The sequence below is a fragment of the Lytechinus pictus genome, chromosome 7, assembly GCF_037042905.1.
Source record: "Lytechinus pictus isolate F3 Inbred chromosome 7, Lp3.0, whole genome shotgun sequence".
NCBI lineage: Eukaryota > Metazoa > Echinodermata > Echinoidea > Temnopleuroida > Toxopneustidae > Lytechinus > Lytechinus pictus.
Window position 1 is genome coordinate 12,283,554 of NC_087251.1, and position 22,439 is coordinate 12,305,992.

General features: G+C 34.9%; 1 protein-coding gene across 1 annotated transcript; it reads left to right on the forward strand.

Annotated features, from left to right (window-relative positions):
- Window positions 1-7,938: 7,938 nt before the first annotated feature.
- On the forward strand, window positions 7,939-14,783 carry LOC129266007 (scavenger receptor class B member 1-like). Its single transcript, XM_054903895.2, has 4 exons — window positions 7,939-8,872; window positions 9,961-10,164; window positions 11,784-11,925; window positions 12,571-14,783. Exons 1-4 carry the CDS (start codon window positions 8,861-8,863, stop codon window positions 12,642-12,644), a joined length of 432 nt encoding a protein of 143 aa, XP_054759870.1. The 5' UTR covers window positions 7,939-8,860; the 3' UTR covers window positions 12,645-14,783.
- Window positions 14,784-22,439: the final 7,656 nt, after the last annotated feature.

Consider the following 22,439-nt stretch of genomic DNA (forward strand, 5'->3'; position numbering starts at 1 on the left):
CAATCTTCATGATTCCGAGATTTCCTTGCTTTTAGTTTTAATTCACTTCTGTCTCTTATTAAATTCAACAATTCAGGTGTCATCCAGGGGGATACTTTATTCTTGATTCGATGTTTCTTAGCTGGTGCATATTTGTCTATTAATTTCAAAATGGTTTGATAAAAGTTATCACAAACAATTTGACAATCAGTGGACAATAATACATTATCCCAGTTGATTTCTTCGAGCTCTTGTTATAAATTATCCCAATTTACCTTTCTCCAGTTACGAGAATATTTGAACTTGTGTTTGTGGGGTTTATTTTTATATCTGCCTCTAGCATAGTACACCATATAATGATCACTGATAGTTAATTGGACGATTCCAGATTCTTGCATTTTTGTGCAATCATTAGAGATTATCAGATCTATCAGAGTTTGTGATGAATCTGTTACTAAAGTGGGGTATTTAATGACTTGTTGGCAATTAAAATCTTTAATAATGTCACATAATTTTTCTGCCTGCCACCTTTTCTTATTTGGCCACATATCACAGTTAAAATCCCCCAACATTATGAATTCACTTGCTGTGTCTTCAAGCGTTTCAAAACATTCTCGTATCTGGGTGAAAATTTCCGCTTTCGCACTTGGTGGTCTATATACCGTTACAACTAAGAATGGCTTCTGTTTTTCTGGAGAAATTTCTGCAACCATATATTCAAGGTTGTCATGCATCAGGTCATATCTTATTCGATAATTCAAATTCTCACTGATATACATAGCAATACCTCCACCTGATCTATTTCTATCAAGTCTTACTAAGTTAAAGTTCATAATACCGAGTTCAGTGTTTTCTATCAAATCATTTAAATGGGTTTCACTTAGTGTAATTATATCAATTTTGGTACTAAGTAATAATAATCTGAGCTCATCAATGTGCTTAATAAGAGAACCAATATTTAGATGAGAAATTACAATTCCTTTGATGGATTTTATATTATTTAACTTTTCTTCAACATTCTCAGAATATACGAGAATTGAGTCATCTTCATTAGACATGGTTGTGCTAGATAAATCATGTTGCCTTGATTGGAATTCGTCTTGGTTTTCAAAAAACGGAAGTTCAGAAAGAAGGCATGGATCACAGATCCAGTCACATTCTGAGTTAAATACAACTTCAGATACAGATGTGCAATTAAAATGACACCAGGTTTTACAATTTACACAGAGCAGTGCTTTCTGATTACATTTCACTGATTTTCTACAAATAATGCATGGATATTTCACAGACATTAAAATTAAATCCCATTTACAAAAAACTACCTAAAGGAAAAATTATTATAAAATTTAACAAGTTATAGAAAAGAAATATATATCAAACTCTTTCCCATAGAATTCAATATTAAAAAGAAATATTCATAAAAATATAAATGCAAATGGTCCAATGTTTAAAGTTGTTTATGACGAATTAGCGTTTAGGAAGATCGTTATCTCCGCGGATCCCTCGCGTTATAAACTTTCCTCCTGTCGCTCGAATGAGGGCAACAATCCTCCCATCTGATGACCAGGCATCCTTCACCGCTTGGTTTGCTCTTGTTTTTGCGAGAAGGTCCTGATTTTTTCGAGTTAGGTGCTCTTGTATAGACATACGCGATCCCTTAAGTAGTTGTATATGGATCTAGTTCATGAAACTTGGACATAAGAGTAATCAGTGAACATCCTGTGTGAGTTTCAGTTCACATGACCAATAATGATAATAATAATGATATAGATATATTTACCTAGGGAAGCCACTTCAGTTCTGAAAACTGTTCTCCCAGGGGCCCTGCTATTATTATTATTACCCGGCTTTAGCTTGACTGCCTAAGCGCTCAAGCATTTAAGGAATTTCTTCCTACTGGGTACCCATTCACCTCAACTGGGTTGAGTGTTGCACAATGTTGATAAATTTCTCGCTGAAGGAAATTACGCCATGGCTTGGATTCGAACCCACGACCCTCTGTTTCAAAGTCAGAAGACTAATCCACTGGGCTACAACGCTCTTGAACTTTGGCCGTGTTGGGGGTATAACTTTGAAAGTTTGTGGATCTAGTTCAAAATGTGGACATAAGGGTAATCAAGTATCACTGATCATCTTGCACAAGTCTTTGGTCACACATTCTAGGTCAAATGTCATTTAGGGCCAGTGAACATATTATTTTATCATCATATGAATGATGTTTTTTGTGAATGATTATTCTATAGTCATTTTCAAAGTTAGCACTGCTGCTATATTGAATCACATAATGCAGGCCTGACTGCCAGAGGCACTCCGTTTATTTTCTTTACACATGAAGTTGAAAAAGTTTTAGGGCAGTTCCAATCTACTTCGACGCCTTCACAATGGCATGTTGACATATTTTGGACTGAGTGATACATTTTATGATTTCACCCTTCATTTATTTGAGGACCCTAAAGTTAATTGAAAATGTGTACATACTGTTTCCACTTTATATTGGTTTGTTTCTCACAGCACTATCTTTTGATAAATGCTTACCAAATAGAAAAATGATCATGAAAATCTATATGAAGGCAAAATAATGAAAACAAATCTTTATTTTCCATACAAAAGGCATATGTTGAATTGCTATTCATTGTTGATCAATCTCTCTTTATTTCTGATGCTTAAATGTTTGAAGTATATTTTGTAGTAGTGGAAGACAAAGGGTAATGTTGTCAATTTGATGAGTAATTGTAGGAATAATATATTACAGCTGTGCACAGGGTTGGCACATTTAAAATGATGTGTTTTAAAACACCTGTCTTTTTACCAAAAAAAAAATGTTTTAAGGACGTTCTACAGTTAAAATAAAGTCCATGTCATTTTCACCAAATTTTGCAGAGTTACTTTGGTATCTATGCATTATGAAAATCTAAATATTATTATAGGTTCATGTGCTTATTTTTTTTCTACGGGTCTTCGAATTTGCAGTATTTGAATGATATGCAATCTTGCGCAATCAAGAGAATCATGCCTCTCTTAGACTTTACCAATTCACCAAATGAGTTTAAATCATCTTTTCTCAGTGGATACCGCATCAAACTTCATCAAATTTTCAAGATATATAAAAAAATTTATGCCAAAGTAAGAGAAAGTCTTTTAATTGGTGAAATTATATCAATTTGGAGTCAGCGGCGCCCTCATTTGGCAAGAATGGTGCAAAAACTCAGAAAAAACAAATCTTCAAGGACGTGAATCTACTCAAAAATTAAAAAGTATTTTATAAAATTCAGCTAAATTGTAGAGGAATGCATATCGAAGGTGTAGGGAAGTTAAAAATATGGGGTCCATGTGCTCGATTTTTAAGTATGAGTATCCAAAGTGATGCGAGTTGGCATTAAAATCGCAGAAAATGCACCCAAAACGTGCAAAAGTCTAATAATACCGTCTAAAATGCAAATGATTCCATATTTCGCTCCAAAACATTAAAAATCCATGTAATTTTCATCATACTCCAGATTTGTAGAGGAATATATTCTAAAGGCATTAAAATATTAAAAATATGGGGTCTATTTGCTCGTTTTTAAACTATCAGTGTCTAAAGTGTTGCGAGTTGGCTTGAAACAGTCTATAATGCGCCTAAAACGGGCAAAAGTCTAATACCGTCCAAAATGTCTAAAATACGAATGTTCCTTAGTCTTGCTCCCAATCATTAAAAATCCATGTCGTTTTCATCATATTCTCTAGATTTGTAGAGGAATATATTCTGAAGAAGTCAAGCCATTTAAACTATGGGGTCCATGTGCTCGTTTTCAAATTATCAGTGTAAAAAATATTGTGAGTTGGCTTGAAACAGCCCAAAATGTGCCGAAAACAAGCAAAAGTCTGTTAATACCATCTAAAATGCGAATGGTTCCGTAGTCTTGCTCCCAAACATTGAAAATCAATGTCATTTTAATCATACTTTGCACGTAGATACTTTAGCACCTGAATATTCCAATGTGCAAAAATTAGCATGGGTCCATGTGCTTGATTGTTTGCTATAGAGCTTCAGTCAACCCAAAATGGATGATGTTCTTAAGAATTGCGCATCCAAAAGAATTTAGCATTTTTAGACCTCACGAAATCCCAACAATGCATGAGTTTAAAGCTCTATTACTCAGTCAAAATCCATGAAAATTTCATCAAATTTTGTATTATGATTAAAAATTGTATCTGTAAGATGGATAATCTATTTATATTGTTGTCAGTTGTTTGCTCATTTAAGTCTAACAGCACTCAGTTCTTAGAAATTGCGGGAAAGGTATATACTCAACCTCAAAAATTTCAAATTTCAATAACAAATTTTAGAAGTAAAAGAAATGCTGCACTTTATTCAAAACCCATGTCATTTTCACCAAACTTTGCAAAGTTGTAGAGGAAGGTGTACCTAAGAGGTGCAAACATTAAAAAATATGGGTTCATGTGCTTGTTTTCAAACTATCAGCACTCTTATTAGAGCAAATTTGCTTCTTAAAACACCGGAAAAAGTGCCAAAAGCTTTGTATCTATGTGATGAAAAATTCCAAACCACTTTTCCATTTATTCAAACTCGGGGTCATATTCATCATACTTTGCAGCACTACAGAGAAACTATTTTGAAATTGTAGAGGAATAAAAAAAATGGTCCATGGAATAATTCTAGTTTATTAGCTTCATAAAATGACACATCGGATCTGCAGTTAGTGCAGATAAGGAGAAAAATTAACTCACATTACCTACAGCTGATTAATCACCAGTTCATCCATTGTGATGTCAGCGCGCAGATCATGATGCGCACAAAAATAACTGTGGAACGACCTTAAAACACCGCATAGGCTTGTGTGTTGTAAATTTGCATGGATGTGATTTCAGATGAATGTTTTTTTTCATACTTTTAATACTTGAAGTGGTGTACTATTTTCTTGTAACTAATTAAAACTCTTTCTCAACACCACTCTTTTTCTCCTCTTTCTCTTTCCCCCTTTATTCTCTCTTTCTCTATCTCTTTGTCACGTTCCTTTCTTCCCAGTTCAATTGTGTACATCAATCCATATTGAGATATTTATTCTTATTTCAACAAACATATCTGAGTGTTGTGCTCACTTTTTGGACAGGGAAAGAAACACTATTTAAAATAAGTTCAAATACAAAGTAGTACTTGAATGAAATGGAAGTGTTGCACAAGCATTATAATATTTTACAAACCGCCGCCCTCCCGCATAAGTGCCGTTAGCACAGACTGCGCGTCGCCTTCGCGCACACTGTTAACTGTACGCTAATGGCCTTTCTGCAGAAGGCGACGTGCAATGTGCGCTAATGGCCGTTGTGCGGGAAGGCAACACGCAAAGCACGCTAATGGCCTTTGAAGGCGACGATTAATAGATTGTAAAACCGACTTCGTACTCTTTGAGTTACACACAAAAGCAGGTGAAACTTTGCACTCTGTAAAGATGAAGAAAAGAACTTTAAACAGTATAAGATAATCGGCTAGCAAACCGTAACCCTAGCAATCCCAGGGGACCTCAATGGCCCCCTCAAAAGTTTATATGATAAATCTATAAACATGACAAGGCTGACCCATATCATTCAAGACTATTTGGGGTGCATGCATGGGTATGCGGTTATGATATTACATTAGTGCATGTCAGACCCCGAACTGCTCAAAAACGTGATTCATGTATAAAGCCAATTGTAAATTCTCGCCAAAATCTGTATCATGATTTGTACTTTTTTTATTTTAATAATTAAAATTATTGCCAATAATTTCCATTCAAAAAAGAGAAAGTAAAAACTTTTTATACTGATTTTTTTTCTTAAATGCATTTGATCTAAATTCCTCAATTGAAAAACTAAGCAGTTCAAGGGCTTTATTTATAGATTTATCTAAAATTGGCTTAATTGATTCAAATGAAATAAAGCATTTTTTTATTTAATGAAATTAAGCTTTGAAACCTTATAGATTACAGTATGTCATATTTTTCCTTTGTGCAAATTCTTCTCCCCCCCCCCCCCACCTTGATTGACAAGACTCAAAATACCCCAGGACTACATGTATATGTACATGTATGAGGAATAAACTTATAAAATGTCAACTTTAGTGGGGTTTTGTTTTTGCACACAATTTCTATGATTTAGTAATTTTTTCAGGAAATATGAATTTTGTTGTTGGAAATTCAGTAACAAAAATTGTAGTCTGCTCTTACTTACTCCAAAAATGTATTTAAAACATCAAGAGCTTAAATCAGACTGTATAGTTTCGTTGATTTACAAAATAATTGCATCAATCGTTGAAAAAAACATTTAAAAAGGATTGAAAACGTTGTAAAACAATAAAAAAAAAGTTCTATTTGTTTCTCAATAAAAAAACGTTTTTTATAACAACCCTGGCTGTGCATGTGCATTGTGTAATCTCTTTGCTGCCATAAGATAAAAGCATGGATTATCGGTCATTACCATCACCAGTGTTAACCGTTTACAATACGTGACATTGAAACTATACTAATATGGGATTATCATGATAGGATTGTGAATGCATTCAATGGAGTTAGATAAATGATGCTTAACTATTTCAATACTGTCAATCTATTCCTCTACTCAAATATTGTGGGCTTATGACGTCAGACCAAAATCTCCTCCATGATGTAACTTTTGATATTGACAAGACAAGAAGACTAATCTGGTTCAAACCAGGCTGTGAAATGAAAATCCACTTAACAAAATACAGGATAATATTTTTGTCTTTACCAAGTCAACTTGTGCGGATACCTGATCTACAGTGTGTTCCAGAAAAAAAAACCTTGAGAATTATTGATGATTTATCATAACTTAACTACAATACAATTTACCTACCAGTTCAAATCTTTGTAGGTGGTCCTCCTCTTTCTCCTGAAACAACTCAGAAGTTTCCTCATTCATGCATGCATGAGTAAGAACAATTTGAAGAAGAAAGGATTCCAAAAAGTCACTTGTCAGGAAAAAAATACATTTCTAAAGAGTTCAATATCTGCTGTTTGTTTTGATATCTCAGTCACAGAAAATACTCAAGAAATCAAAAAGATCTCTCTTTGAAGTAATGCTTGTATTTCCATAATTTTATTGAACAAATTGTTTTCACAGATTCCTTACTCTATCCACATGTATTGCACAGTTAACAAAAGACTTACGTGTGGCTTGTCAACAAAATGAAGTATTGAGTAAGTCAAACAGCTAGCCTGTAAAATGTCTTCATTTTATTATATTATTGAAATTCAAGCATTATTTCATTAAACTTTATTATTTCTTGGCCATTTTCTGTTCTGTGATTGAGGTTTAAAATAAGCGGAGATATTGACCTTTTAGACATGTGATTTTCTTTTCTTTCTTAAAAAAAAATATTTATTGTAACTACCCTCCCCCACCCCTTGTGACTTTTTGTATCCTTCAAATTGTTTTTACTTATTCATACTCATATGGTCATATGAACTCAAATGGCACAGAGGTTTAATATTCAATGAGATAAACACCAACCTTGATGTCTGCTTGATTATTCATTCTTTTATTTTTCTTTTGTTTAAATGTATATCCCTAGAAAGCGACAATTTGTCACCTGGTATTTAATAGATTTGGTCAAGTATATAGCAACATGCTTATGCAAAGAGAGTTCATGGATGTACCACTATATTCTAGTCACCGGGATCCCGGCATACGATAATAAGCGATTAATTGTACGCTTTATTTTCACATTGTAGTCAATGCAATCAGTCATTAAAAAATGTTCTACGATGATTAATAAGCTTTGTGTGATTGGTCCATGGTCTTTCTGCATCCTGCTATGTCAGGCATGCTTACATAATATCTTGCTTTGAAATTAGCCTATCCTAATATTGAAGAGAAAAGTTATTTGAACCATGGACCTACAAAGAGATGGACGATTAACACGAGCCTTCTTTTGATGCGATCATCACCTGATTACATGTATGTGTATCTTCATTAGAACATGACAATCAACAATTCAAAATGCTTCAGATTTGGGACTGCAAAATTTAGAAACAGATGATTTTGTTAAATAAAGGCTTTTATTATTCAATCAGCATACCTCCTCACATGCATATTGACCTCAATAACATGGAGAGATACATGTATGCTATATGCCATGTATCTATGAAATATTAGGAGGAAACTTAAAAATGGGATTAAAAATGATTTAAAAAAAATCTCAATCACACTATAGCTTTATAACTTTAAATATGCATACATTTCCCCAAATACTTCATATGGAATTATGATTACCAATCATTGTAAACCAGAACTGCACTTGGATTTCATTGATTTATTGTTTTTCATGCATACTGTTTGTGCAATATCAATGTCTTATAACAGACTGATTTTTTCAACCCATGGCCTAATTGACAGTCACCATCATGCAACCATTATAGAAGGGAATTTTATTAAAATGACAGTTACATGTGTGACATTAGTAAATTCATCAAATAATTGAAGAGTGTCCATCACTTTGTCCATGTTTAAACAAACCCTGAAGTGGTCTATTTTCTTGTCTATGATGACATGAAGAACTTCATTGAAAAGATATTTGCAAGTTTCCTGCGGGATAGATTCTGCTGTGATTTATGGTAAGGTGCCTGATGGCTGAATGAGTACACTACAGAATCATGAAAATATACTGTATTTTTTCTAAAATATTGTGTAATGCAGACGTGTTCTCCTTCATTAATTTTCTTCTTGTTTTTGTTCTTTGTTCTGTTTTTTATACAGATTATTGTTTGACAGAGTCAACTTGACATTCTACGATAACAACACCCTATCCTTTTATCCACGATATTACTATTCATTTGATGAGGAGAAATCGGTCGGGCCAGAATCTGATACAATAATCACCTTGAATATGCCTTTAGTGGTAAGAACGGAATACAGATTTACAGAATTATTAAGACGGTGCACTTTCAGTTTGAAGTTAGTTTTCTAAACTTTGCATCCAGGGGGTTAAGTATTTTTGATATCTTACTGAAAGATTAATATTGATATGGATAATAGAAATTTCAGATAGCGATTCAAGACATGAAAGAAATGCCTATACACTGCTGTCCCATGAAAAAAGGAAGAAAGGAACCCTCCTCTCCTTCCCTTCCTCTCCTTTTCCGCCTCTTCCTCTTGTCTTATCCCTCCTCCCCATCCCTCCTTCCTACCTCTCATCCTTCCTCTTCTTATCCCCTTTCCCTCTCTTCCTTCATCCTCACCGATCCACTTCCCCTTCTCTCCTACCTTTCTTTATCTTTTCTCCTATTCCTTCCCACCACTCCTCCCCCTACCCTCCTTTCTCCCCTTATCCCCTTTTCCTCCCCTCCATTCCTTTCCCCCTCATCTTCCCTTTCTTCCTCATTATCCCTCCTCATCTCTCCTCTCTTCCTTCCTCTCCTTATTCCTTATCTTGCCATTCCCTCCTTTATTCCTCCCCTTATTCCTCATCCTCTCATTCCCCACCCCTTCCCATCATCCCCTATCTAGGCTCACCCTCCCTTCATTCCCTTCTCTTCTGCCATTTCACATAGATAATAATTATAATACATGAGATTTGTATAGCGCACTTTCCATCTTGATTAGATGCTCAAGGCTTCAGAGCAGAACAACAAAATTATTTACATATAATACATGTCTGAACAATAAGTCAATGTCTATCAAAAAGCACTCTTATACAGGTATGTTTCATGTTGCCCTTGAAGGTGGTCACTGAAGTCTGGATTTCCAAACTCTGTGGGAGAGAATTCCACAGGCTAGGTCCTGAGCATGAGCAAAGGCCCGTTTTTTATTTCTTAGCAACTGGAATTTGTAAGAGATTAGATGAGGACCGTAAATTTCTTGAGGGTTGGTAATTACATGTGCATCAAAGACCTGGTGTAACTGGGGGAAGTTCCATTGACAATATGAAAAATCTTAAAAAGAGAAAATAAATTAAACCTGTAATGAAATTGTATTAATTGTTCACAGACAGTAGCATACTTTGTGAGGAACTTTGGTCCACTTGTCCAGTTTCCCGTCAATGCTCTCTTGGAGGGGTTAGGTGAGAGACTCACTCTAAACCTTACAGTAGATCAGATACTCTGGGGTTATGATGAACCCCTTTTCAAACTTATTCAGCCAATAATCAGCATTCCAGGCTTTGATGAAGGGAAGTTTGGCTTCCTCTTACAGGTCAGTTTAATGTGTTCATTTCATTACTCATCCAAACAGTTCAGATTACAACAGTGATAACAGAAAAAATTAAGTGAATGAAATAGACACAAATGAATTAGTATCAATGATAAAGATGCAAATGATGTCTGAAAATAAACAAGAATGGATGAAAAAGTTGATTGAAAGATGAATACATGAATGAAAAATGAAATTTGTAAATGGATTAAGGGATGGTAAAGTTAAATTTGAAAAAAAATTAGAAAAAAATCATTGGATTGTATTCATTTAATATTGGAATTTTCTGAGAAACTTTTTTTGTGTATGTAATGATAATACTAACATGCTTATATAACGTATATTACTGCCAAAAAGCAAAGAAAAGCGAGAAATTTGCTTGCAATCGTTGCACTAACTCGTGTATTTGATAGGAGTTCAGACAATCTCTTTCTTTTCTGTGAAGACACCATGAACTTACTTTAAATACATGTTATGTACCTTAAATGTATTTTATGCTTTAGATTCTAAATCAAATCAAATCAAAATCAAATCATTTATTTCCACAATAATATAAAAACATTGCAAATATGTACAAAAATAGGAAACAAACAAACATAACTGAAAAAAGGAAAGTGAACCGAGTTGTTTAAAAGTAATACAAAGAAATGTATATTACTGTGGGGGAGCCAAAGAAGACAAGATAAAGTCTTAAAATCAGGCACCCAACATAAAATAAACAGATAAGTGCTATTAAAATAGACATTTCTTAACAATATGTAGCATGTAAATATGGCTCTCATTCATAACTTTCAAGATAATAGTTAAGAAAAATTAACACATTCATAAAACAAAATCAAATAACGTTACGTATGGGAAAAGAATTTAGAATAATAACTTTGATAATGACATAAACAATACAAAAAAAGAAAGGATAAGTTTGATTTTTAAGCTCTACTGTTATTTTTTAAATTTGTATCGATCAGGTACTTTTTGAAATTACGTTAAAAGGAATGGAGTGATACTGAGTTTTTTATTTCTTTTGGTAAGGAACTCCACAGTTTAGGGCCAGTGAATAAAAGAGTGGATTTAGCATATGAATGTTCGAACCTTTGGAAAATGAAAGTCATTGGCAGAACGGGTTTCATAAGAATGTAAATCTAGATTAAGGGGAAATAAATCAGAGATATGAGGAGGGTGTAGACGATGTTTGCATTTATACATAAAAATTCCGATTTGTAAATTCTTGATATCATATACAGTTAATAGTTTGAGTTTATGAAATAATGGAGCAGAGTGGGAATAATATGAAGAATTGGAAATAAGGCGAACCGCTCTTTTTTGCAATTTGAATACTCTATCAGATAGATATTTTGGACAACAAGCCCAGATAAATGAGACCAGACCGTAATGTAGATTGTATGTATTTCTTCTAAGGTTTGGTTAATTGCTATGGGAACTGCTATAAAAATGTCATAACTTATATAAATGGTTCTTATCAGACTATTTTCACTAATTTGCCTCTCTAGAATTCAGTGGGTCTACTTCCTGTGTTTTTTGTGGGGAGGGGGGGGGGGGTGGGGGTAGTGTATTACATATGTTCAAAAGTCAATCTGTTTTTATTTTCTTGTTTTCACTTCTAGTTCAATTATACAACATTGAACCTGTACACTGTGAATACTGGAAAAGAAAACCAGTCGTTGCTGAATGACGTTGTTAACTTCCAGGGCTTGCCTCAACTTGACTGGTGGGGAACACCAGCAACGAATGAAATTTTAGGAACAGGTTAGTAGCTTATCTGTCTCACTAAAGTATTGATTAAAGGGGAAACCAACCCTGATCATGAGATGATGTGTGAGTGAGAAGAAAAACAAGATAAAAAGAATAGTAAAAGTTTGAAAGAAATTGGACAAGGAATAAAGGTATGGCTTTATATATTCTTTCTCCCCAAATTCTACAGATTTATTCAGAAAAATAAAAAATTCATCAATGATAATTTTTTTGCATTGATGTTTATTGCAATACACTGCAAATTCTAAGGTTGGTATCTCATCCCTGTGCCATGTGGTTTAAGAGTAACTATTATTGCCACTGTTTTTGCAACTTACCATTGTTTGGCAAAGTTCCCTATTTTGCAATAGGGCTCTGGGCCCTGTTGCATAAAATTTACCATCATGGTAACTGCCCTCGAATTGTATCTTTCATGGAATCCTTGATTGGCTGATGAGCATTGTTACCATGGTAGTTACCAATGGATGGCAAAGTTACCATAACAGTGACTTTAATGCTACAGGGCCCTGGTGCGTAACATTTCTTGATAGCGGTGTTGATGGTGGTAATCTTGGTGGTAGTGGATGGGGTTGCGATGACCATAAATTGATGATTGTGATAATGGGAGGGGATTTTTTTTTGTTGTCTTTTTCTTTATAGATGGTACTATGTATCACCCGTATATGTCAAGAGAAGAAAATTTATATCTCTTTCATCCAGATCTTTGTAGGTAAGTGATCATCATATATATTTTCAAAACAGATTCCATGATTCAATCCATGTAAGAAGTGCTGATACCCTTCACTTACATTTGTGATGAAGATGATTACAATCGCTGATGTGGTTTACGGTACACCATGTGGAGTATTATAGAAACAGTGGATAGAAGAAGAAAAATAAATGGATAGGCGAGAAAGTGGAAATTTGAGAGTAGAGTAATCTTTATTGAATGTAGTCCTGAAAAGGACTGTAAACCAGAAGAGATTGATGAGTTGAAACAGCTTGAGTAGTAGGATGGATAAGGAGATGCTGGCTTGAGTCGGCGAGTAGAGATGATGAGCAGAAGCAGTAGAGACTCGACGTTTCTGGCAAGTTGATTGTCCGTCTCCTGAAGACAGACAGTCAACCTGCCCGAAAATGAGAATTGGAGATCATTTATTCCAAATGTCATGTATTCTCCATTTTGCCAATAAGCCTGATATCTGCAAATAATTCAGGGTAAGGGTCACAACCATCCCAAAGAATTCAGATTTCAAACTCAAAGGATTAAAGAAAAATGAAAACAGTACCCTGAGTGGGTTTTAGGAGAAACTTTTGCACTAACAATGCACTAACAGAGGCCCTGTTACAACCGGTGACGTGGCAGCGATACCTAATGTACAAGAATGCATTTCTTACACATTGAAATAAATGTTTTGACTTCTCAATTTGAAAGATTGACTGGGTTTACTATTAGCACTCTGTTTATAGGCTCTCGTTTCTGTGCAGCCAGCACTGTAACATAGGAGCATTAGATGTTACTCAAGTATGATACACATTATTGCAAATATACCAAAGCTTTTGTTGGGCTTTTATAGATCATCAAATTATTGACAGGATCTGCAAAGTTGTTAAGTAGTACATTTCAATATACCAATATGTTTTTTGTGGTATATTACAAACATAATTTTTAGAACCCTTTCCCTAGCATATTAAACCTTTCTTATGTATGCTTAAGTGCATTTGCCATTAATCTATTAAGCACACGTATATAAATATTGATCTTGATAGATTAGTGTAAAACAATTCTCCATATGCCATTTTTAAAAAGAAAAGTAAACAATACCAAATGTACTATGAAGTGCAGGATAATTATTTAATCTGTGTATTCAGGACTCCACACTAATCCTTTTTTCTACTGGTCCAACACGTTCATGTTGGACCAACAATGTCCCACCTGCATAGCAGAGTGAGACTATAGGCGAAGGTTAAGTTTTTGAAATGACAGCATAACTTAAAAAGTATATGGACCTAGTTCATGAAACTTGGCCATAAGGTTAATCAAGTATTACTGAAGATCCTGCCTGAGTTTCAGGTCACATGACCAAGGTCAAAGGTCATTTAGGGTCAATGAACTTAGACCATGTTGGGGGAATCAGCATCAAAATCTTAACCTAAGGTTAAGTTTTTGAAATGTCATCATAACTTAGAAAATATATGGACCTAGTTCATGAAACTTGGCCATAAGGTTAATCAAGTATCACTGAACATCCTGTGCAAGTTTCAGGTCACATGATTAAGGTCAAAGGTCATTTAGGGTCAATGAACTTTGGCCAAATTGGGGATATTTGTTGAATTACCATCATAACTTTGAGAGTTTATGGATATGATTCATGAAACTTGGACATACAAGTAATCAAGTATCTTTGAAGATCCCGTCATAGTTTCAGGTCACATGACCAATGTCAAAGGTCATGTAAGGTCATTGAACTTTTGCCATTTTAGAGGTAATCATTAGATTGCTGCCATAACTTTCAAAGTTTATAGATATAGTGTATAAAATGTGGATATAGGGGTAATCAAGTATCACTGACGAGTTTTTGGTCACATGATCATGGTCAAATGTCAATGAACGTAGTATTGTATCATTATATGAATGGTGTTTTTTGTGAATAATTATTTTATAGTAGTTTTCAAAGTCAGCACTGCTGCTATATTGAATCGCGTGATGCAGGTGAGACCGCCAGAGGCATTCCACTTGTTCCATATATTTTACTGTTTGGATCCCAAAATTTACTGGTCCCAAAGAATTTAATGAAAAACATAAAAAGACTTGGGTTTATTTTGCTGTCTTTTATTGCTTATTGTTACCCAACCCCCCCCCCCCCCCCCGGAAAAAAACATTTTTTTTTTTTTACTTTAGAGTCATTTTTATCATTTACAAAAGAGATGAAAATATCATTTGTATCAGTTTGAAATTTGATATATTTTTTTTATCGGGCTATTTCTGAAAAGTTACTGGCCTGACAGCAATTTTTACTGTTCCGGGACCGTCGGACCGGTGCCAGTGTCGTGAGCTGGTGTATTGAATGTCATTTTCCATACATTTATTCTGAATAAATCATATTGTGAAGATATCATGATTTGATTGCACCAAGGTCCATGTAATTTGATAAGTATTCCTTTTATGGTACAGAAAAAAAATATCTCAATTATTGTCACAATTGGTACAAATGATCCTTGGGTGTTCAAGAGGATGTTGGGGTCAAAGATCATGGAGGGGTTAAAATGTCAATTGATATGAGGTCATGTTCATCCTTGTTAACTTGCTCTCATTTCTTTATATCTGTATCAATTGTGTTTATACTTGGTACAAATGATTTTTGGTTAATACCACACGTATGCGTTCTTGAGGATGTCAAGGACAAAATTCATCAGTGGTCAAAAGATCATATTGATCGCGAAATCAGGTGAGATGCGTGGTTCATGAACCACCTTGTTTTTTTTAGTTGTGGTTGCTTTTATACTGACTAACTATCCTTGATGGTTTGCATTTAATGTACACATAAGGTGGGAGATATAAATTATATCTAAATGAATAGAGTAATATTCAGAGCAAAATGCTGAAAATTTCATCAAAATCTGATAACAAATAGCGAAGTAATTGAATTTCAAAATTTATCAATATATTATGAAAACAGTTATATGCACATGGTCATGAATATTAATTAGGTGATGATACATGTATCACATCCGCACTTTCCTTTTTCTTATGTTTTTAATACATTTGTGAATGATTTGTCTCTGTTTTGATAAAATAAGTTGCTGCAATTAATATCTAATGCACGGAATCAGTTGTCAATCCAATTTTTTTAGTTCTTGGAGGAAAAAAATTGAATAAACCCAATTTCATAAAATAAAATACAAAAGAACAAGTGTGGATATGACATCATCAGTTTGCTCATTTTAATATTTATGAAGACTTACCTAGAACTGTTTCACCGGAATAATGCAAATTCCATAACTTTGTTATTTTTGTCCAATTTGATCAAATTTTCAGTGTTTTGTTTGTCTGATCTGTTCAAATCATATTATTAAAAGCCTGGAGTATCCCTTTAAGATATACCTTGATTTCCTCACACTGCTTTGTTGGCAGTTTTATCTACATTAATTTCTGTAGTTTGGTCAGAGACCTCATATGAGTAATGGAGGACAATCTGCTTTGAGGATTTTGTTATGTTTGCTTCCCCATGATCTTGGGAATTACGTAGAAAGCCTTGATATGATTAATTCTTATGTCTCATCATTTAATGGAATGTTGGAGGCTTTCTAAAAAATGTGGAATATTAATACATTTTGGGATGACACCTATTAAGATGGAATGTTTGATTAAAAAATCAATCAATCGATCAATAAATAAATCTAGAAACCAAGAGGATTCTAACCCAAGCATCACCAGGCATGCACATTGTCATGAATATTCATTAGGTGGGCTAATGATGTCACTTCCCCACTTTCCTTCTTCTTATGTTATTACATGAAATAATAGATGATTCATTTTTTTTCATACATGTGTAAATGATGTGTCTCCATTATGATGAAATAAGTTGGCATTTCCATTTACTGACACCCCGATTTCTGACACCCCTTTTCCCCATTCAATTTGTATACGTAGTGAATATTCAATAGCGGCTCATGTATTTTTCATCAAAAAGAGGCATGGCCAAATTCCCTTTCTGTGATTTGCTTTTATTGCTATTGAATATCCATTAGCCATCAATGCTTCTTCGTATCGGTGATTGTCACCTTTTCATTGTGCGAAGAAAATGATAAACTTTTCTAAGAAATAATGATGCTCATTTAACTCTTATCAAGAAAATTTAGAAATTAGTAATTAATGATCTCTGAGGCATGGTTTTCGAACCTGGGATATTAAATGTTATAAATCTGCAGAATATTTGTTCTCATAACCAAGTTTCATTTTCAAGTGGCTCGTATCGTGGCTTGCTATATGGGCATAAACACCCGTGATACCGTACCAGGTTCTTGCGGTAGCGTTCCGCCAACTGCCGGGCCGGGGTCTGCCAATGCTGGCAGCCCAGACACCTGGCTGGTTGATTTATGCCTTGGGTTTTAGGTAAAACCCCGGATTAACATAGACCTGTCACGCTAGAAGAAGAATTGTGCAGTATTGATATCATAAAATCAGCCACTTAGTCCATTCACTGTCGTTTATTTCGTCAGTGCTGGTACCCGTTATCTGCGTCCACTCCAATAGATATTACCAAGCTTTCGATTGTCTGCGACTGCAACGTAGTCCTAGTTCACCGGAAGTGGTGACACCGCTCGTTCAGTATCACGTCCGTACATTGATGAAAACAGTTTCGATTTAAGTCTACGTACCCGTACCAGGCTACAGCATATACCAGCATGATAGCGAGCGAGCCGTTGGCCGAAGCTCGGCCGGAGAATCAGGCGTAGCATCACGCTACGAACCAGTGGGGCGACTGTGGGTGCAACATTTGCACTCTTGTGCAAAAAGCTGAAAAAAACACAGTTGTTTGGAAATAGAACATCAATTACCTATCGGATATGTAGTGTCTGAAAACAGGACACACTAAATGTAATGTAAAAGCTGGTAACAAGCAGTAAATTGCAGTTTACCAGCTCTGCTGAATCAACGAAACTTGAATGTTGATGCGGCTTCATTCATTTTTGCTAAGCTTGGATGACGTCATCATGTACGAACTAGCGCTCGTTCGAGCACTATGACACCGAACGTCAAAACCCTCAAATACGAGTCACAGATTTGGGCAGTGAACGAGAAGGCTCGTCACAGATTACTTCGCGCATGTGCAGCCCTCCCAAAATTCCTAAATCTCGTACGTCCACATGGCTCGTCACATAAAACGAAAGGTCTCTATTGTACATGAAGCAAGCGCACATAGAGAGGTGACTGGTGGCTGATTTCACGATTTGGTCAATTAATCACAAGTATGGTAACAGAAAAGATAAGCTAAAGTATTTACTGCAATCTTTAATATGCCTAACGTTTGTGTGTGACAAAGTAAAATCTAACTAGGTCTACTTTGTCACTGCACTCACACTCCAACAAACCTTGCATAAATTAATCAGCCAGGCGGCTGGGCGACCAGCCCTGGCAGACCCCACCCCGGCAGGGTTGGCAGAACGCTAGGGCAAGACCTTGGTACAGTATCACGAGTGTTTATGCCCTATAGCAAGCGACGACAAGCCACAACGACTTGAAAACGAAACTTGGTTATGAGAACAAATATTCGTCAGATTCATAACATTTGAATATCCCAGGGTCGAAAACCACACCTCAGAGATCATTAATTACTCCTTTCTAAATTTTCTCGCTAAAAGTTACATGAGCATTATCATTTTCTGAAAAAGTTTAACGTTTTATTCGCGCAATGAAAAGGTGGCAATCACCGATACGAAGAAGCGTTGATGGCTAATTGATATTCACTAGCAATATAGCCAATCACACAAAGGGAATTTGGCCACGCCTCATTTTGATGAAAAATACATGAGACACTTATGAATATTCACTATGTGTACAAAAGTGAAGGGGGAAAGGGGTGTCAGAGGTGTCAGAAATCAGGATGTCAGTAAATGGAAACACCCAAAATAAGTTGCTGCAATAAATAACTAATGCACTTAATCAGTTGTCATTCCAATTGTTTTAGTTCTTGGTAGAAAAATTTTGAATAAACCTAATTTCATATAATAAAATACAAAAGAACAAGTGGGGATATGACATCATCAGCCCACCTAATGAATATTCATAAAGACATGCCTAGAACTGTTTCACTGGAATAATGCAAATCTTTTAAATTCAATAACTTTGTTATTTGTTATCCGATTTTGATCAAATTTTCAGCATTTTGCTTTGTGAATTTGTTTCTATTTATTGAAATATAAATATCTCCAGCCTGGACCATCCCTTTAAACTTGGTACCAAAAAAATTTGTCCAATTGCATGCAGCGATGTAGGGTGGTTTTTGCAACAATCGCTAATTCTGTGTGTGGGGGCGGGGGTCCTTAATTCCTTGTGACTGCCTTGGACCAGTCATGGGCTGATGGTGGAGTCGCTTTAATACCAGTTAGCAGCAGATCTTGTGCCAATATTTTTCTCCTGATCTATTTGCAGATCAAACATTTAATCTAAGGTGCAAGCCAGAAATGTTGTTTGCTGTTTGCTTTATGTGGCCATCATTGGATGAACTTGCAGATCATGTGTTTGCTTCAGTAAATTAAGGATTAGTCTCCAAGGTTCCTTCTGAATGAAGTATGTTTACCTGTAGCATCAGACAAAAAGCAAATATTTCCTATCATTGTGATGTGAATGTGAGTAGACAAACAATAATGGGTCATTTTAATCAGTTCAATTCTTTATTGTCCATGATAGTTCATGGAAATAAGGCATGATCACACAGAATACACAATACGACAAACATAAACATATCTTTAAAAGTGCTAAATTACTAAAGTACACTTTATCGAAGGACACTACCCTGTAATTTTCTTTGGGAATTTATTGCGGTAAATCTAGATAAATAACAAAATGAAGTGACATTGTATGAGAGATAATTGGCCAATGATTGTGATTCATCAAAAATCTATTGGAATTTACATGTACTGTCATTTAATTTTTATTATTTTCAAAAGAACCACTTGCCCAATCGGGCAGTGGACTTGATTGCCCGCACATCATTTTCACTTGCCCCGGTCAAGCGGGTTTGTCGTGCCCTGAAATCAAATTTATTGAGAAATATATTTGAAATTAAAGAGTAATATAATCCAATGGCGATTAAATATAAAATTATTTTATTGATAAATTTAGAGCAATCCCGTTTAAAAGAAAGTGGACAAGAGTGATATTCCAATGATACTTACAAGTATCAAATGATTGAAATATTACTTCTTTTGAATGGTAAGTCCATCCCAACAAAATTATAAAAAGAGAAAAATGAAAAAAAGGGGGCAAAACTGAAAATTTTATCAAAATCAGATGCAAAATAAGGGTTGTCATGACATTTTAGAATTTCCTGAAATATTTTGATTTTCTCATTGTCATGTAATACAAAGTTTTATTCCTCCCTGAACATGTGGGATTACCATTAGAACCTTTGTGATTCAATCAAGAGGATCTTTTTTTTTCAAATCTGTAAAAATTGAAATATTGTGCAATTTAAACAATAAAAAAACAAAATAAATAGTGAGTGAGGGACATCATTGACTGTCGCATTTGCATATCAGTGAGATGTGCAAGTAACTGTTTTGTGCAAAATAAGTGAAACTTATAAATGTCATTAATTTGTTATTTTACATCTGATTTTGATGAAATTTTCAGCACAATCCTTGTTTGATATTTCTTCATAGAAACTTTTAACTTGAGTGGACTTGACCTTTTACTGCTTAGTTCCGGCAGTTGTTACAATATTTGATTGCTAGAAAATCACCTGAAAACTCTTTTCAGGCATAAAATGTTTGTGTTTAATTACATGTAGGGGCCTGTTTAATAAAATTTACAGTAACAATTCAAAGCTACTGAAATCATTTGATTTGATTGGCTGGTAGTAGTCTTGTTATTGTACATTTGTTATTATAACAAGTCTTTATGAAGAAGGACCTTGATGATTCCTGAAACTGAGTGTTCTCTGTACAGAGTCCATGGGATTCTCAGAATTCATTATTCATTGAATTTTGATTAACGGACAAGTCCACCTTAACAAAAAGTTGATTTGAATTTAAAAAAAAGAATAATCCAACAAGAATAAAACTGAAAATTTCATCAAAATTGGATGTAAAATGAGAAAGTTATGACATTTCTAAATTTCGCTTAATATCACAAAACAGTTATATGCGCATCCTGGTCGGTATGCAAATGAGGCAACTGATGACATCATCCACTCACTATTTCTTTTGTATTTCATTAAATGAAATATGAAATGTTCTGATTTTCTCCTCACTGTCATGTGAAGGGAGTTTTATTCCTCCCGGAATATGTGGAATTACCATTGTTTGAACATTTAGTGGTTCAGTCAAGTTAGTCCTTATTGTCAAATTTTTAAAAATTGAAATATTGTATAATTCAAACAATAAAAAACAAAAGAAATAGTGAGTGAGGAACATCATCAACTGTCTCATTTGTATGTCACTGGGCAGTGCATATAACTATTTTGTGAAAAATAAGCAAAACTTTAAAATGCCATAACTTTCTTATTTTACATCCGACTTGGATAAAATTTTCAGCGTTATGTTTGTTGGATAATTTTCTTTTGATTCAAATCAACTTTTTTCTGGGGTGGACTTGACCTTGCTGCTGAACATGTACCTGTGAAGAGGTTATTAGTATTTCTTTGTCATGCTAGGTGTACGCCGAAGTTCGACAGTTTCAGGTATTTTCTGATTGGGAAATTTGCCCCGATCTACTCCGATCAGAAATAACCAGGTAATTTTGGCAGTGTGAAAGCAAATTACTAGTAATATCCCTGAAAGAAAATACTTGTTAATAGTAGGTACTTGTCAAAATTACAATAACTTTTTCCAAGGTCGCAGGTGTTTTGGCATTGTGAATGCAAATTATTGGAACTTTCTTAGCACAGCTTGTAGTTGGGCGCGGATGCCGGGGGTGGCTGCTGAGCTAGCGATCTCGTACCTTGTCTGCTCAATAAACCATACTGTGCATGCTTGTAACTTTTTGAACTTATCCCCAAGCATTTTTCGGATGCAGAAAATAATTATCAGGTATTTTAAGACCTGGGGCCCCGTTTCATAAAGGATTTGCAACTGTTGTAACTTTGCCATAATGGCAACTACCATGGCAACAGGCCTCAGCAGCCAATCATAGTCAAGGTTTCCATGGTAGTTGCCGTAATGGCAAAGTTGCAACAGTTGCAAGTCCTTTATGAAATGGGCCCCTGAACAAGTTCTTGTAATTTAACAGGTATTCTGGTGATCCAGGTGGTCTGAATACTACTCCTGCTGGGAGGTAATCCACCTTTCTTTCAAAATATATGTATTTGCCCTTGGCAAAACAGTGATTGTGTGCCTGGTATAAGGGTACCCGGGTTGCGTTTATTCAACCTCAAGCTAGAATCATAATTTGAATCATGATTCAAAACACAAACATGAATCACAATACCTCAGAATCAGGGTTTAGACGACCTTCATTCTAACACTGTTTCTCCTCAGATTCGGCCTGATCCAGTTTGCAGTTTGACACCCAAAGTAAAGGTCAACTCTTTCGTGTGTGTTTTGGCTCTCCAAAAATCAATCTTTTGATTCCATAATTCAGTCTATTATACCTCATTTTGTTTACTTCTATTCATCTTGTTGGTTTATCAAAAATGGTGTTCGGAGGTGAATTTCAGCACAGATCCAATTTAATAAAGGCAATGTTAACTCAACAACAACTGAGATCAGTTTCTGTCCAGTTAGTTCATTTACTAGAACTTGAAGTTCAAGCCATGGCAAAAAAAAAAGAAAAGCAGTGGACAATGCGATGACCAACACAGAAC